Source organism: Homalodisca vitripennis, chromosome 6 (genome assembly GCF_021130785.1).
Source record: "Homalodisca vitripennis isolate AUS2020 chromosome 6, UT_GWSS_2.1, whole genome shotgun sequence".
NCBI classification, from domain to species: Eukaryota; Metazoa; Arthropoda; class Insecta; order Hemiptera; family Cicadellidae; genus Homalodisca; species Homalodisca vitripennis.
Window position 1 is genome coordinate 57011634 of NC_060212.1, and position 17084 is coordinate 57028717.

At 31.8% G+C, this 17084-nt stretch overlaps 1 protein-coding gene across 1 annotated transcript; it reads right to left on the reverse strand.

The window, feature by feature from the left end:
• Nucleotides 1-5190: 5190 nt before the first annotated feature.
• LOC124364343 (putative defense protein) lies at nt 5191-15532 on the reverse strand. Its single transcript, XM_046819730.1, has 4 exons — nt 15479-15532; nt 14611-14950; nt 6675-6766; nt 5191-5498 (listed from the first exon to the last, which is right to left on the reverse strand). Exons 2-4 carry the CDS (start codon nt 14947-14949, stop codon nt 5417-5419), a joined length of 513 nt encoding a protein of 170 aa, XP_046675686.1. The 5' UTR covers nt 14950; nt 15479-15532; the 3' UTR covers nt 5191-5416.
• Nucleotides 15533-17084: the final 1552 nt, after the last annotated feature.

A 17084-nucleotide genomic window follows, 5' to 3' on the forward strand; every position in this document is an offset into this window, starting at 1 on the left:
CTTCCAGAACAAATTCACACGTAAAAATTATCAACTCAACTGTCCGAAAATGTAATTTATCCAAACCAGAAATGCATACTCGTATATTTGCAAAACCTAAAATTGACAAGTCAACGTTACATTGTCATACAGTTATTTAGCTTCTCTTACCCATTGATACTGGAGTAATATTTACCTGATATATGTCTACTTCTCTTTGACAAATACCTGACGATTCGACTATATTACATCATAAACACTTTTATCTAGAATGTGACGTCCTTCAATTTATAAATAATTTATAAACGAAGTATATATTTTTTGGAAACCATTTCCTATAAAAAATTAAAATAATTAGAAGTTGTTGCCATGGTAAAAACAACAATTACATTATTAAAAATAATATTAAAACACGTTTGCCTGGTTGGATTCATACTCATGTGAACTAATTCGTTGTTATCTGGAAGTATGAAATCTGGTATATATTTAAATAATTGTTTAAAATGCTTAAAAATGTATTTTCTAGTATATTGGTATGTTCAACGATAAAGTGCGTTTTGAAATTATTATGAAACTATGAATCTGAAGCATCAGATCTTTTTCCATGAGGCATGAAAAGTGATTCCCTTTAGGAAATAGTAAAGAAAACAAGATTCTCTTTCTTCAGAGATTGCAGGTAAATGAGATATCAACAAACAAGAGAATATGTAAATAGTATCGTTTCTGCTTCCCAACATAAAGAAAGCGCTTGATACACCATGATATATTGTTGTTTATAAACTAGTAGGCCAGTAATATTTTGATATTAACTCAACCGTTCAATACTCAATTACCAATGCATATTGTTGAGCATATAGAAAAATATACAACTCTCTCTCTCTCTCTCTCGTAATCACGTAATATATAATATATAAATATTAATATATAATATATAAATATATAATAATATATAAATGTAATATATATATATATATATATATATATATATATAGAGAGAGAGAGAGAGAGAGAGTTGTATATTTTTCTATATACTCAACAATACACATTACTAACTAAAATAAATCCGTACATAACATAAACAAAGCATACAGACGCGTTTTGACACACATAAGGTTGAAATAACTATTTTGTGTGTAAATCCAATAAAACTACCACTAAGTCATGCACTTAGTAAAACAAACAAAAATTATAAAAAAAAAACTATATATACAATATAACTCAATCTACACTACGGAAACGATACTTACTTATCTACACGAGTTAGTATACCAGTCAGACAATCCAATTGTTGGGAAACATGAAATCTTCCAGATCTACTGATCAGTTTATTGTACCTGAAAGAGTATCAGTGGAAAATAGTCGTCAGTGGATATCGCAGTAATTATTAATAAAAATTAGATATTTTATTTATAAAAAATACTTTAAAAGCTTCATGAAATATATGCTTGATTTCACAATGAATTTGGTTACTTTTTGAGTGTAATATTTAAATCTATTTCGCTTAATAAAGTTCATTCGAGTATTACTAATCTAAAAACTACATTTATTGTTTAAAGATTAAGTTATCTTAAATATTGACTGATTTAAAATTATTAATATCCTCCTTTTGCTGTCAATGAAAACAAAGTTTAATTTATATTCAAGGCAATTCGACATCCAAAGGGATTACGTTTTAAATAGATTTAAAGAGTACTTTTTTAAAATAATTTGACTTAAAATTAGGTTATGAAAATCTTTCTTATTGTGTCACCTGACATAGTAATTTTTTTTAGTGACGGAGATAAACTATGGTCAGTAAAATTAAAATGTGAGAAAGTATAAAGCGTTATGTACTTTTATTATTAATGGATGTTAAAACCTATTTTTAAATAAAACAATAGTGCACATGAAATAAGTTATGAAACACGTTTTGGACATTAGTGTACAAAGAATCATATTTTGTGTAGGAGTGTGCAGTTCCATCTGCGACTTGCTCTTAGAACAGTGAGGCTGTTTTTATCTTTCTCTTAGATGTTTTAACTTTCTTAATAATTGACTTTAAATTGCTACTTACTTCAGGATTAATATAGTTTTGTGTTCTTATATAGGTTTGCTTTAGCCCATTAAGAAATTAATTAACCTATCCTCTCTACGACTGAATGTTTGAATTTGTTTTGACAAAAATTAATGCATGTACTAAAATATTAATAGAATCAGTTTGTATACAGATAAACTAGCCAATTACCAAGACATTTTGGTCCATTTGGCTGCTCTAAAGTAGTATTTGTTGCTTTCTCCAAATAACGTTTTATTTTTTTTAGTATTTATTTACACATTTTTCAGTAAAAAAACAAACACATCAAAAGAAAACTGTCATTATTTTTTTTATCTGTTTTAATAATTTTTATTCAAATTAACACAATTTTTTTAATGGAAAACTAGTTTTTATTGGATTACTTAATTATAAATCATAATAATAAAACAATCAAAGTTCACATACATTTTTTTCACTTTTTTAGTTTATGACAAGCTCCTGAATTAGTTTTCTAGAAGAGTAAAAAATTGTAATTAAAATAAAAATATTTACAATTTTAATAATTATCAATAACCATTCATTTACATTTTATAATTCACTTTTGTGTTAGTCTTTGAGTAACTTTGATATCTCAATACCACTCTCCAAGTATCTGTCTGCTTCTGAAATACACAAATTGTCTTATTCCATGAGGTAGTGGAAGAACTAAACATTCATTACACAACTATAAACAGTTAAACACTAAATATTGAGAACACGATATGTAGAATGTGAGCAGAACATAGAAGTAACGAAAATTTAGGATATTTCAAAATGACCACAGTAACAAAACAAGCGATTAGTTGTGCTTCCAGTGTGCAAATATAACGAATCTAAACGGAATAATTGCTTATAAGGATGCACGAGGGTACAAAACTGCGATCTAGTGGAAAAACAAACAAATTTATACATTATAGTTATCGTCTAAAAAGAGCACGAGTTCCGTTCGGGCAATTTTCCCAATGGGTTAAATTAATCGTTTAGATAATGTGTATGCTTCGGATTATGAGACGTACATAATAGTGTATTCAGAAACTTGCACGAAACTCGTTGTATATGTTTCAAATTATTATTCGTTCAATGTTTTCTGAATTTTCGTAACGAGACACTCCCTAGCGTGTGGACTAGAGCACCAGCAGTATACAATATAGGCCTAATTGCGTTAAAGATAATACATGTATTGGATCGCATTATTGCGTTAGTGAACTGAAAAAACCCAGAATAAAGGGCATTTGCACCACAGTACGTTGTTTACTGTTCAAACCTAAATACTTGTGATCTCGACCACATAGTTGCAAGTTTCAATATGAATACTCGACACAAACACGTAGCCCACATATAAAGCGAAATGATATGTTTAGCTTTGTAGCCGTGATGGGATTAATTATCTATATCACAAGTGATGTATCATAGTGTTACAAACAATACATGACAACCGTACTTTGCGTGTTATGTTGCGGTCACATGAAACCTTCATCAGCAGCAGGTGTTCTCTTTGTCCCTGACGTAGCTTTAGCAGATTGTCGTTAAACCATTACCTTATAATGGTCTGACATAACTTCATCAGTTCTAAGCCTCGAGTTGCTTTACCTCTGCTCGGTCGTTCTTTATTACTGGTTTTTGTATTAATATTTGCTCAGGTACAGACTATGATTTCTTATAAATATATCAAAACATCAATGGTCAATCAATATATGTATACGTTTTTTGATTTTCATGTCAAAGTGACTACCTATAATGCGTTTCCCAAAGATATTCACAACAGAATGAATATATATGTACTTCTTTGGAAAGTACATATAAAAACAATTAGAACATATTTACTTGTATTTCTTAGAAAGTTTTATTTTATTAGACAACTTTGTCATGACAATGTATTAATAAAAATGTATTTTGCATTTGTTCATTCTAAATTAAACTATGGTCTGTCATGCTGGGGCAGTACATTTAAATCACATTTAAAGAAAATTACAAGTATTCAAAAATCATTCATTAGAATTATTTTTCGGGAAAAATAGATGTGAACATGCTTTTCCATTGTTTTTTAGGCTAAGAATACTTCCACTGCGGCATCTATATGTTTTTAAAGTGCTATGGTTATTTTTCCAAATTAGTGGTAATCCAGGAGTCACTGTTGATCTGCAAACAACTCTTGGAGGTTATATTACCAGGCAGATCGGCATGATCAGGCCACCGAGAGTTAATAGCTCTTTGCTACAGAAGTCTTTTATATACCTCGGACCCAAGTTTTACAACAGTTTACCTGTTTATATTAAAAACTCACCCACAATGAATACCTTAAAAATCCGTGTCAAGGATTGGCTCTTGAATCATGATACTAATCAATTGGAACAATTGTTTGCTGTATTAAACTAGTTAATAACTACACTTTTCTTAAACAATACTATAATAACCAAACAGGTAAGATAATATGTCCCTCTAAAGAATAAGTAAAAAATCTATTTAAAAAAATAAAGTTATAAACAAATTTACTTTTGGGTAAATTATTTTTGCCTCAAATGTACAGTAGTTGCCTCAAGACAGATAATAGATACAGTAATGATATTGCATGTGATAGCTTATGTTTTCATATTGGATGTGTGGATAAGTATGTGTGTTTTGTGTGTGTGTGTGTGTGTGTGTGTGTGTGTGTGTGTGTGTGTGTGTGTGTGTGTGTGTGTGTGTGTTTGGTTAACAGGAGACAACAGTAAATTTCCAAATTGAAAATATAAAATACTGGTAACTCCCACGCAAAATCAGAAGAGTTTATCTTCTCTTGCGTGTGTATTTATTCTCTCAGCAGTTCTGCATCAGCTTATATTTCTGTTTTGTTTAATAATTTCTATTATAATCATATTACAAATATTAACACATGAAATGATTAATAATTGTTAAATATTATAGTAGGAGACATAACATTGCAATCCAGGGTTGTGGCAATAAAATATTGTTTAAAGCACTTAGTTCTAAGTTATACTGTCTACAGTTTTCCATGAGTGTAGAAGATTAGGTTCTTTTGAGAGCATTAGCATTAAAAACTATTAATTCAGATCTCTTTACATCATTAATAAATAATGAATCCAAACGATCAGGCTCCAAAAAAATATGTCTTATTCTATATTACATTACTCTCACTGGTATACGTATAATTTAAGTAATAATATTATAAAATTTTATTTTGATTCCATCACTCTTCAATATCTATTTTGGTATTTGTAAATACACTTTGGGCTAATTATGAGGGTTATGGTTCATTGTATATAAACCAGACTGTAATTTTTTTGAAATAATGAAAGAGGGACTGTTAAATAAACAGTTGTTGGCATAGTGTACAGAACTCTCCTAAGTACTTGAAGAGTGAAAGGACAAAAGGGTTACAAGAAGTCACTTGATAATTTGAAGTGTTTTCGTACGCTGGCAAGCCCAGAACCTCCCTAGAGGGTCAACCTTTTCAGCAATTGTGACACTGCAAAACGAAAGAATAAAATTTCAATAAAACATTTATAGTTATTTATTATTTATTAATACATGTATTAACATTTTAATAATATTATAAATGTGAAAGTGTCTGATGTTTTTTATTTTTACTATTTACCACTTACCCGATTTTACTGAAATTTTACACGGACAATTTTGCGGTTCGTAGGATTAGTATAGGGCTATATTTATTTCAAAAATACCTCCGGGATACGCCTCATAGTTGTTTAATATTAATTGAATGAGCCTGTCACATTTAAAAACTCAACATAGGCGTTGGAAATATAAGTCAATAGATTTAGAAGTGATCAAACAGGTGCAAAACCGCGTACGACGCCGCGGATAACTGCTAGCACAAGTATAATATACACCATGGTTATAATAGTTACTTTTTAATGAACATGGTATATAGTTTAATGACAATCCTTGAATATTACCGAAATAAAGACGCATACAACCATACTACATTACAGAAAAAAGTGTATATAGATCCAGCTGTATTTTCCTATATAAATATATAAGAAACCATCTTCACGTACACTCATCTGTAGAACAGTATGAGGTCCTAACTGTATTTATTGTGTTATAAAACCATAAAAGCAATGACATGTTATTATATTTCAGTGCTATGTTTGGGGATACAAATGGTATTTACTCCATGTATATTACAAATATTACAAAAAAACGGAAAATAATACGAAATATATTTGAAAATGTATGCAAACTTCTACAATGGTCAGACAATTCCTGTCAAACCTTTTACTTCAGTACACACTACATTCCTATTTTCTATCCACACAATTTAAGGTTTTAGGAGGTGATAAGTGAGTGTGTGTTTTGATTTCCCGCAATTGGTTATAATGTGATTATAAAATGGTTAAAATTATAATAGGACACATGTGATCAAAATAACCTTTAACATACAAAAAAATAGTAAATGGAACTAATATATAGAAACATTAAGGTATAAAATCTATTATAAACGTACCGATGGTATTTAGAAATTTCCAAGGTTTAGGAAGTTTTATTCTAGTGATCAGTAAGGAACCAAAAGTAGACTTTATCCCTGGGATTTGGTATATAAAAGACATTAAAGACATTAACGTCACAAACCGATGTTAGAATCTTCTCCTATCATGCGGATACACACAAGTGATGTACTCACTAAAATGTGACGGTAGCGTCATTGTCATCCTCGGGCGCCCATCTGGCCGTCACCTCCGTCTTGGGGGAATTGTCAGCGTGCATGGCCGTGCTCTGACCATAGAACATACTTAATATACTCATATTTGTCTTATTTCATAATACTTATCTTACGAGACACCTCAACAAATTTTTAAGTTTGTTTCTAAGTAAATTAACTGAATGGAACATTGTATGCAGCTTCTTCATTATTCTCTTATCTAGGAAAATAAGAAATAAAAATTCATATAATAAAAATGTTATAATAAAAAAACTTGGGTGTTTATGGGAAATCTCAGCCATTCCTTAATGTATGCGTTGCGGAAAATACTTATCTTTTACTACGGAACTAATTAACTAATCACATAGAGGACGTGTAATATTCTCATTCTTATAATAATCCACAAGATTTTACTTATTTAATATGATAAAACTTACTCAGCTGGAAGATATAAAAACCACAATATAAAAGGTTTTAACTTGTACCCTGTATCTTGTTTTAGTTATACATATCTATTTAATTTTCTGTTCGCATAAGTGTTCATACATGTAAATGAAGCGTGCGCACATGTGCTGGGAATATAAATATTGAAATAATAATAATTTTCTCGATATATCAGTCGATTCAATAAGACTAATCTGCTGAATGAAACGAATTATAAAAAATTGCAATTTTTTAAAATTATTTTAGTTTTGATATTTTCCACAATTGATCACTTTATTGTGACTTCTGTATAAATTATTACATATGAAGCGTTCAGGGCTTGACAAAATAATGGAAGTTATTAATCTTATATCGTATTGTCAGTCAATATCGGAATCAAACGGTAGTATGCCCAGAGGGTGAACTTAGTTTAGTTCCCTCGTCAGGTTTGAAGAACTGATTATATACTGTTATAAATAACAACTAAAATAACAATTTATATATTACTGATATAATAATAATAATATTTAAATATGCAATAATCTTGACTAACCCCCTAATGAATAAATGAAACGATTAACGACCTGCCTCTTGTCTCGTCTCGAGACACGTACGACCTTTGCTCATGTGACGTCTACTTGGGTTACGGCGCGGTAAAAAGAAAACATCGCGGCTAGCGCCACAACCTCCCTTTCTGCGGGGCGAAACACGAGAGTAGATTAACCTTTAAGGCGTTGGGGTTAAGGAGGGATTAAGAAACCAGTATATGTCAGTTGATCAACATACTAACTAAATAAAATGCCTATGCAGCAGACAATTCGGAATTTTGGTGGCCCCTCTCCTAGTGAGGAGCAGATAACCTCTGGTTGGATTTACGACGAGGTGACGCAATATTGACATACAGGCGACGTGCCGTGACGAGGCTCCAGGGCCTCCTCGGGGAGACTCCCAGTGATCAACGCGACCGACTCAACCAGTCGTGAGGTTATCAGTAGTTGGGAGGTAAACGTACCTGCTAATATGGGGGAGCACAGGACCAGACGCCGTGGACAGAGCAGACTCGAGTTTTGTATAAAATTTACCAGCGTGGACTCTCACCTCCCCCTGGGGCGAAAGGTAATCAGAAAACCCATTACGGCAGAGGCCTCTTAGAGAAGAGAGTAGTGCACCAAGGCAGGGAGTTTGCGGTATAGGTTTTACATAGGATGGTAGTCTTAGATACGTAATACTACTAGTCAACTAAAGATTTTTGGGCCCACGATTGCAAGGTTGTTATATTTGGGTGGTACCAAAAGGTGAGCCAAGGCGCCACAAATGGCAAGTTGCCATTAATTCATGAGGTTTAAAAATTGTCCATACAGTCCGTAAACATTATGTATGGTTTACGGTCTTCAATGTGAAATAAACTTTGGGACTCACCTTAAACTGCAAGTAATTGTTTTGGGAAAGTAACTCAATTACCCATTGCAATCGAATAAAATTTAATCAATTTCTGATCAAATGTTACGTATTTGTGAGACTTGGTACTAGATAAGGATAGAGTTTAACCAAGGTGCACACCCATCTGCTCCAATTGTAAGTAAAAATATAATTGAGTGCATTTGACTTGGTATAAATATTACAAGTGCACGCTGGTAATCTGTCAAAAAGAATTCGGACTTCCTTCACAACCTCAAAGCCTACTCACCTTCAGCATCTGTCATGCTACATTTTAATATATTGGAATAAAAGCCAACCGAACAAACGAAAGCACATGCGAAACCAAACAATGAAATTAACCTAACTGTGAAAACAAGTAGTTGGCAGAGAAGAGGGAGAGTTGGGTATGGTCAATCACTCGTTTATGTGGAAATGAACTAATTTACTAATTAAAAAACATAGGTGACTACCCATTTGTAAATACTTTTTTAAGACGTGCGTCGATATTTATTGGTGAATGACGAAAACTAATTAAAGAATTCCCCTTCAGGCCCATTTTTAGCTATTTCATTAACAATCTTAATAGCTATGACAATACATTATTAACAATATTATAACCCATCTTAACATAACATTATTATGAAATTTCACCTAAATAACAATATTATAAACCTCTTAATAAATAAAACTTACAATTTATTCCTAATAAGGAAAGATGAAAAGTGATAGGAGTAGTGCAGGTGAAAATAAATTATTGTAGTGTGATTTGCTGTTGGACACTCGTCTGCCTGGTCTAGTAACAGACAGCTGCCAAAGGTTTATAAGAGTGGAAGGTGCCCTACTCTATGGAAGCAAATAACAATAATAATAAAAAAATTATAAAAAAACAATAAATAAGAATCCAAAAGAGGTGGACTAACTACATTTGCTGCTAAATTCCAATGCAAACAAAATTAAAACTCCTTCCACTCATATAAATCCCTGTGATCCACAACAAAGAGTTCCGGTCATTGACCGAACCCGGAATGTACACCACTCTAGGTGAGAACAAGACGCACCTTAGAATAAGAAGTGGGTCAGTTCGGCAATTAGTCCGAATGATGTGTAAAAAAATGAGAAGAGGGAAACAGAAACTTAATACTAATATCAACAAATGAAGGAACTCAAACCAAGATTCCCTCTGAGCATTAATATTTTTTCAAGAAAAATATTTTCAATTGTGATGAATGGGCCGAGTTAATAAATTTTCCAGTAGTTGCATTAATTAGTTTAAATGTAACTGGAGACATAACACAAGGTTCAGTCATTATGGCATTAGTGTCTAATTTGTTTTATCCAAGGGCAAGCCCCTTAGGCGCTGTAATGTGCCTAATCGGTCGCTATTTTGAAACTTACCGCACTTGCAGTTGTCAGTAATAATATTTTTATTTTGGTGTCGTTAGCATTGGAAATTAAAAAAAATTGTATGTAAGTTAGTATCACCTTGTGGAACCGCATCAAGTTTAAATTCTCCTCGGTAAAGCTTCTAAGTAAAGTTTTATTTGATCCAAAGTATTATCTGGGTCAATAGACCAGGCAATACATTTTTCCTTGGATTGTTTAGTGGTTAATATGTATGTCCAAAAACTGCCTGACGGACGACAGGGCATCGAATATACAGAGCCGCTTCTTCTGGTGTTACTTGGAGAATTCGTTTTTCCTTTGACGTTTCATTTTATGTTTTTTTTAAATATATGCAACTAATATTGGTACTGTATAGCGCTACAAACATAACTACTCTATACGCAAATACTATCGATACACAAAATTTAAATTATGGAGGTAGGAGGCTTAGTATGTGCAATCTTTGTGAGTGATTTAATGGAGCTACGGTACTGTAATGGACCCTTGAGTATTTATATTAATTACACTCAGTTTACCAGGACACTATGTCTCTTATTATTAAGGTTAAGACAGACGATTGTTGTCAAACGCGAATAATAAATTTGAAAAGAATTATTGTGACTGTAAATGCTCTCCTAAGTTAATTATTTATTTATTTCCAACGGTAAACCATTGTAATTATACAACACATTTGACACAATAAGATGGCATAGCTGAAAATATATGTCATAGAAACAAATGTTAGTTATTATGCTTCTATAATAACTTCTCAGAGTAGCCTGAAGTCTATTACAATTTAAATGCGCTGGATTATACGAGGAACGTTCCAACATCTTGTGAAATATTGGTAATGGAACAAGAGAAAGAGATATATTCATACATCTACTCCTGACCAGACGCAACAACGATAAATATAGGTCCCACGTGGAATATTAGAGTCAAACACAGGAACACGAATTTTTAGGAAGGAAATTTCAGCTCAAGAAAACAACAAATTCTCAAGCACTTATTATTTAATCTGAATTATGGTGGAGTTAATAAAATCTTAAGCGCCTTGTGTGCGACTCTCCTAGTATCTGGATCTGCAGAATTATTGATTATTTATAAAATAGTTTATTAATAAAGGGGTTTGCGTAAAGTAAAACCTTTATTGTAAGGGTGGAGAAGGGTTTAGTGTATAAAGCATGAGGGGGACAACTGATGTAATTGTATAGATTTAAGTCGCGAGTACTCAATCAACTTGTCATTGTACGCGTTATAATTGTTTCAAAACATTTTGTTTTTACCAACAATAAGAATTGCAGCATTGGAAGATTTGGCTAAAGCATAGTTAGTAATATTGTGTTCCATTCATTGTTTCTAAGTTTACAACTATATTGGCAAAGAATTAGATAGAGCTTACAGAACTCAAAGTTGTAAATAAACCCGTGTCTTATAAAACACTCTTAACCTTCAAAATCACGGGTGTCATGTCGCAATTTAAATTAAAACCCACCCTGTAAAAACGGTTAATTTGATGTTTCATAGTTAACTTGTACAACTGCATTTAATTCAAGGTGTGTGCACATATAATAAAACGAACCTAATAGTTTCCACAGTGCCTGTAATCACATAAGCTTTTATAAAATTAAACATAACTACTTATCTAACAGTTGTTACTTCTTTGCATCTTTTGGACAGGTATAAATCTAATGTTTAGTTTTTTATATTTTACTGCGATCTCGTTACAAAGATATAAAAGAATGTATTTAAAGTGAGAAATATATATGTGTGTGTGCGTGTGTGTGTGTGTGTGTGTGTGCGCGCGCGTATGTGTGTATGTGTGTGTGTGTGTGTTTTGCAAACACTTTAAATAGTATAGATGAAAAAATGTAACTATTGTGTATTTAAAGGAAACCCAATGGACAATTTCACAATGTTACACGTCCTCAATTCCTGCGAGTGCCCTTGTGCCAATCTAAACTTAAAATCAATAAAAGACATCCGGCTTATGTTGTCAATCAGTTATTTGTTGCGATAAGAAGTTAAAAATCATAAAATGTTTAATTTGGGTCAAGCATAACGTTACAAAGAACATAAAAAGATTGTAGGACAAGATAAGGATAGATAAGATCCTTCGTTTATTGCCCTTATATTTTATAAATTGATAGGATTTGCAAACTTTTTCCATACGACACAAACAAATTTTTACAAATAAATTTAATTTATATGTACCTTAATTGTACTCGTAACTCTCTCATTTATTGTGTTAGTTCAAACCCATAAAAAACATGTTTCAATAAATTTAAGCAACCTGCTTACAAATTATTCACTTAATTTCACCCTCAGATCATGACTGTGATTTAAGAATAATATTTCAATAAAATTATTACAAACAACTAAAATTCTTTTCCAAATTCTACCTATCTCAGTACACATAAAATAAAAACATGTAACTAACTGCATGTAGTGTAAGTTACAGTTTTAAGTAGCAATTAATTATAAGTTTATTACTAGTCTTTCATATACATATTCATACATGACATACACGATATTCATATTAATATACATATTCATTGCAAACATAATTCTTTTGGAGATCAGCATATTATTTGCAGGAATGCTTGACAAATAAAGGAACTTTAATTAAAAATTAATTACTACCCACTCTTAACAAAATATTTAAAAATATAAAATCAATAAATTAAACTGTGCACCTTTGCAAAGGATGAATATTGCAGATTTCTTTACCAGAAAGAAGAAATCATAATCAACTAAATCAATCAGTTGTATCCACTTGTAAAATATACGCATTGATTCGTATCTAATTTCAATAAAGCAATTACATAATAAAAGCGCATTCACTATTTTGTAAAACTGGTAAGCGTAGTTAATTTTAAATTTTATAATAATTATTTAACCTGAAGATACAGATTTGTCCACTTATGAATAAATTAGACCTTTGGGGGAAAGATCAGGTATAAAATTCTATCTTTTCTTTTTTCCTCAATTTTTGCTACAGTAAAAATAGTGAGTATAAAATTGGAGAAAGGTGTTTTATATAATATTAGCAAGCTGTAATTTAAACCATTCATTAATTTAAGGCTGTTCTTTAATGTCATCATATAGATTTAAACTTGACACCAAAATTATAGTTCAGGATTTATCATGTATCTACATTCATGTTACATCTGTTGAATCCTGTTCATAGTTAGGCTAATAAGTTTAAAGCTGGTGAGGGAATAAAATAAACACTTGAAGCCCACCAGAGCGTGAGGAAATATAGGAAGTTATTAATTTTATATTAATTGATAAATTGTTGCCCTAAAGGGAATATCCGAATCAATCAGTATAATGGCCAGAGAGTGTACTTAGATTTGTTCCCTCGCCATCTTTGATGAACTGATTTTAGTCTGATATAATTAGCAACTTAAATAACACTTTATATAGCCTATTACTGATATAATAATAATAATAATGTTACTTAAGTATTCAATAGTCTGGTCTAACCCCCTACTGAATGAGTGATACTAACAAAAAGACATGTTGGCAAAGTCTAAACCTTGAAAACACATCGGCTTAATTCAGGCATATTCAAATTACGGCATACTTCGCGAAAAAGCTATAATAAAATAATATAATTGGTTACAACAATTGTACTTCCCCACACTGCTGCTACTGCTCGGCCAGGGACCGTCGTCGTCTTCTACCGGTGCACGTCCTCGTGAGCTCTACTCGCGACTGCGATCCGCCTCTTGTCTCGTCTTGAGACTCGTACGACCTTTGCTCATGTGACGTCTACTTGGGTTATGGCGGGGTGGAAAGATTTCGTTATGACATTCGCCATTGTCTCCATATATATAAGGTACACATCTCTTATTCGGCTTAACGTTTTCACTGGAACTTCCCTCTGCAAATAAATGCTATAATTTCTTATATTTAACTGTAAGAAATTTTGTTAACGAGCGAATCATTAAAACGTTGACCAATTTATTTGTAATAAACGGCGTTCGTAGTATTTTATTTTGACAGGACGAGTATATAATTAGATTTATTTATAAAACCGAAATATATAGTGCTTTAAGAAAGGGATGTATGTGTAATACTCATTAAATTAAGCTAGTAAGAATAAAGGAACTGTATCTAAAAGTTGATCTAATCATTAAGTTGTATAATAAAATATGAAATAAATACAAACTAATCTAATTTTACTGTATATTATATTTCGTTTCTTAAAAATTAGAATGTAATTATAAAACTGGGTTATGAATTTAAATTACAAAAAATGTTACAAAAATATTTAACTGTGAAAAAAAATTTCGTGATTGTTATCATGTTTTAGGTAATAAATTATGTGTTATTGTTTACCATTATATAATTGATTGGACAGCTGTTTCAAAATTCCGCTCAATATTCTCACTTTATAAATTGAACAATTAGATCCTGGTATATGTGCTTCGGTTCGTTTAAACGCAATTTTAATTGAGATATATAAACAGTAAGACAATCTATTAATCTGTATTATACATACAACACTGTAAAAAATGTAAGGCTACTCCAAAATAAAATACATACAAACCTTGTGATGTGGAACGGCGATTCATTCAAACAATGATCATAATACGTACGTACTAAGACGTACTGACTCACGAACACCTGGAATCTAAGTACTAGAAGTGATCTTACACACACTTACACTGATCATAATACTTACATCTGGCCTGCCGAAGCAATTTATAATGCTGATCTTCCTGTTATCTGTGTCAAACTCTCCGACAGCTTGACCGGTCTTGTCGTCCCGAGCCTGAATCATGAACCCCTGGAAACTGAGTGGAGGTAGTGCTCTTATATAGACGTACACCGCCTGATCGCTGTTGATGTAGGGTCTGTTGAGAGTAACTATGTAGGGCATGGGGTCGGTCTGGGGTTCAGTCAGGTTACAGGGGACCATGGATTCGCAGTTATCTGCCCAAGGATCCCACAGTTCATCTTCTTGAGTCTTGACCTCCAGAAGGATTGTTGCTGTCCACAAAACCGCCACTAGAGTCTGCATGCTGGAAGTTATCGACTCAGTTAGTGATACAATTAACAACATATAATATGAACGGACTTATTATACGTAATTTTTTATATTAAATCAAATGAATTTTCTATTCCATTATTTATACAAATCAATTATATTTTAAGTTCTTTTCGTTAACATTTATTCTTCAACAGAGAATAAAATTTTATTGTTATACAAATTTGTAAAGTATATTAAAAACTGTGATAAACATCATGCTAACTATACATGGTAATTATACACAGTATATATAAATTATCTTAAGGTTACACAAACATAGAGATTATGTCATAAAACTTTCAGTAAATACATATGCACTATTTTTTATATAGCAGCACTTCTGTTACTGATATCCATCAACAAGAGGAAATTATCCATACTAAATAAAAAAGTAACTTTAATTAGATTAAAACACTTAAAATGCACCAGGCCACTTTCTTCAAAGAACCAGTTTGAAAGGGGTTTAATAAGTAATGAATTTACAAACAATAAACCGGATTTTGGACTTGAAAATATTTACCTGTGATCGTTGCTACAACAGTGCACCAGGCAATGTTCCTGCTAGGACAAGTTTTGAAGGCAGCTACGGACACGATGAGCCACAACACGTAGCCGAGAACCATCGCTCAGATAGTGGACAACTGTGATATCTCTATATCTAATCAGCTGCTAGCGATACCGAGCTATAATCTATTACTTCATTGCTATCACAATACGTATTTCGTCGATGTAATTTGATAAGAAATACAGATTCGGCACCTTCAGTGGCTTTGAAGTTTTCACTACCAATAAATCATTTTCAAGATTGCACTAGTTTATATTCATGCAAACTCATAAACTCCCCATTATTTTCAACACGAATCAAATCCACGTTTTGTACAAGCTATAAATAATTCAATACAATTTCGATAGAACCAAGATTTTGTAATCTATAAAATACTAAAATATATTTCAGATTAAAGTTTTTTAATAGATATTTTTGAGCGAGGTGGGGAGCCGATAGATTAACTGTCTAAGACGTTTGACTTTGGGTGTGAGTTGGAGATAGTGCAGGTTCTAATCCTGTTTATGACCGTATCCCATTTTATCGGATCCATCTTCCTTGTACTCTATCGTCTCTCATCCTTATTCTTTTTTTATAAGTTCCTCATAAAAAGAATACAGCTTAAAAGTTGCTCGGCACCTCCTTTATATATTTAAATGGATACAAAATAAATAAATAAATAAATAAAATTAACTCCTCCTAAATGGCTAGACTGATTTTTATGAAATATTTGAGAATGATTTAGATTGAAAAATTTAAGCGGTAACTAATTAAATTTGGAAGATAAAAGATAGTTCCTGCACATTATAAACTGCAATTAATAGACGATTTCGTGTACTGAATAGCCAAACACTATTTGAAGGCGCTAAGTAATGATGTATGTTTGTCTTTAATATATCTGGTTGAACTTATTATAGCTTAAGTGTTAGACCACTTTGTAATAAAATACATGTACGTGCAGCATGCATTCTTTATAATTTGTTTGTGGTTTCCAGACACCCTAGAATACAAAAAATTTTAAATCGCCCATAATTTAATTTATAAGTATGAGCAGTAATGACCATCGTGAAGTAATTTTCATTATTTATTAAATGTTACTTGAACTATTGAGTGTCTGTAAAATTGACATGATTTTTGGTGATACCTTCCATACTAGAAATGTCGCAACAGATTTTTTTTTGTATAAATAGATGTTCAATCTAAGCCAAAATCAGCTAGATGAAAGTCCGTCTGAAACGTTTATTAGTGTCAAAGGTAATCTAATCAGTTGGTGATTTATGGGGGCTGAGTGTTACTTGCCCATATGTAAAAGTGTAAAACCCATGATTAGTTTAATGAAAATAGAAAAGAAAACTTTATGTGAGAGTGTAAAAGAAGTGAAACTCTTACAAAGAATGAGAACTCAGGTTCCTAATGTATACAGCTCACGCGATCTGCTGTGAGGCTTATCGTAAGGCAACAACAATCTCGAGTTGAAACAAGAACATTTGATAAAGAAAGAGGGTTTGGTTCTAGTAATTAGATAACAAGCATCGAGTAAGTTTGAGATGTATACGTAATTCTTGCTTAAGGCGAGAAAAAA

What these genes read in the sequence shown, in the direction of transcription:
- LOC124364343 (XM_046819730.1), bottom strand. Translation starts at nt 14,949, where the DNA reads ATGCAGACTCTAGTGGCGGTTTTGTGGACAGCAACAATCCTTCTGGAG. An exon ending in ATTGCTTCGGCAGGCCAGAT is followed by an intron (nt 6,767 to 14,610) that starts GTAAGTATTATG and finishes TTCTATGGTCAG; the next exon opens with AGCACGGCCATGCACGCTGA. An exon ending in GACGCTACCGTCACATTTTA is followed by an intron (nt 5,499 to 6,674) that starts GTGAGTACATCA and finishes TTCGTTTTGCAG; the next exon opens with TGTCACAATTGCTGAAAAGG.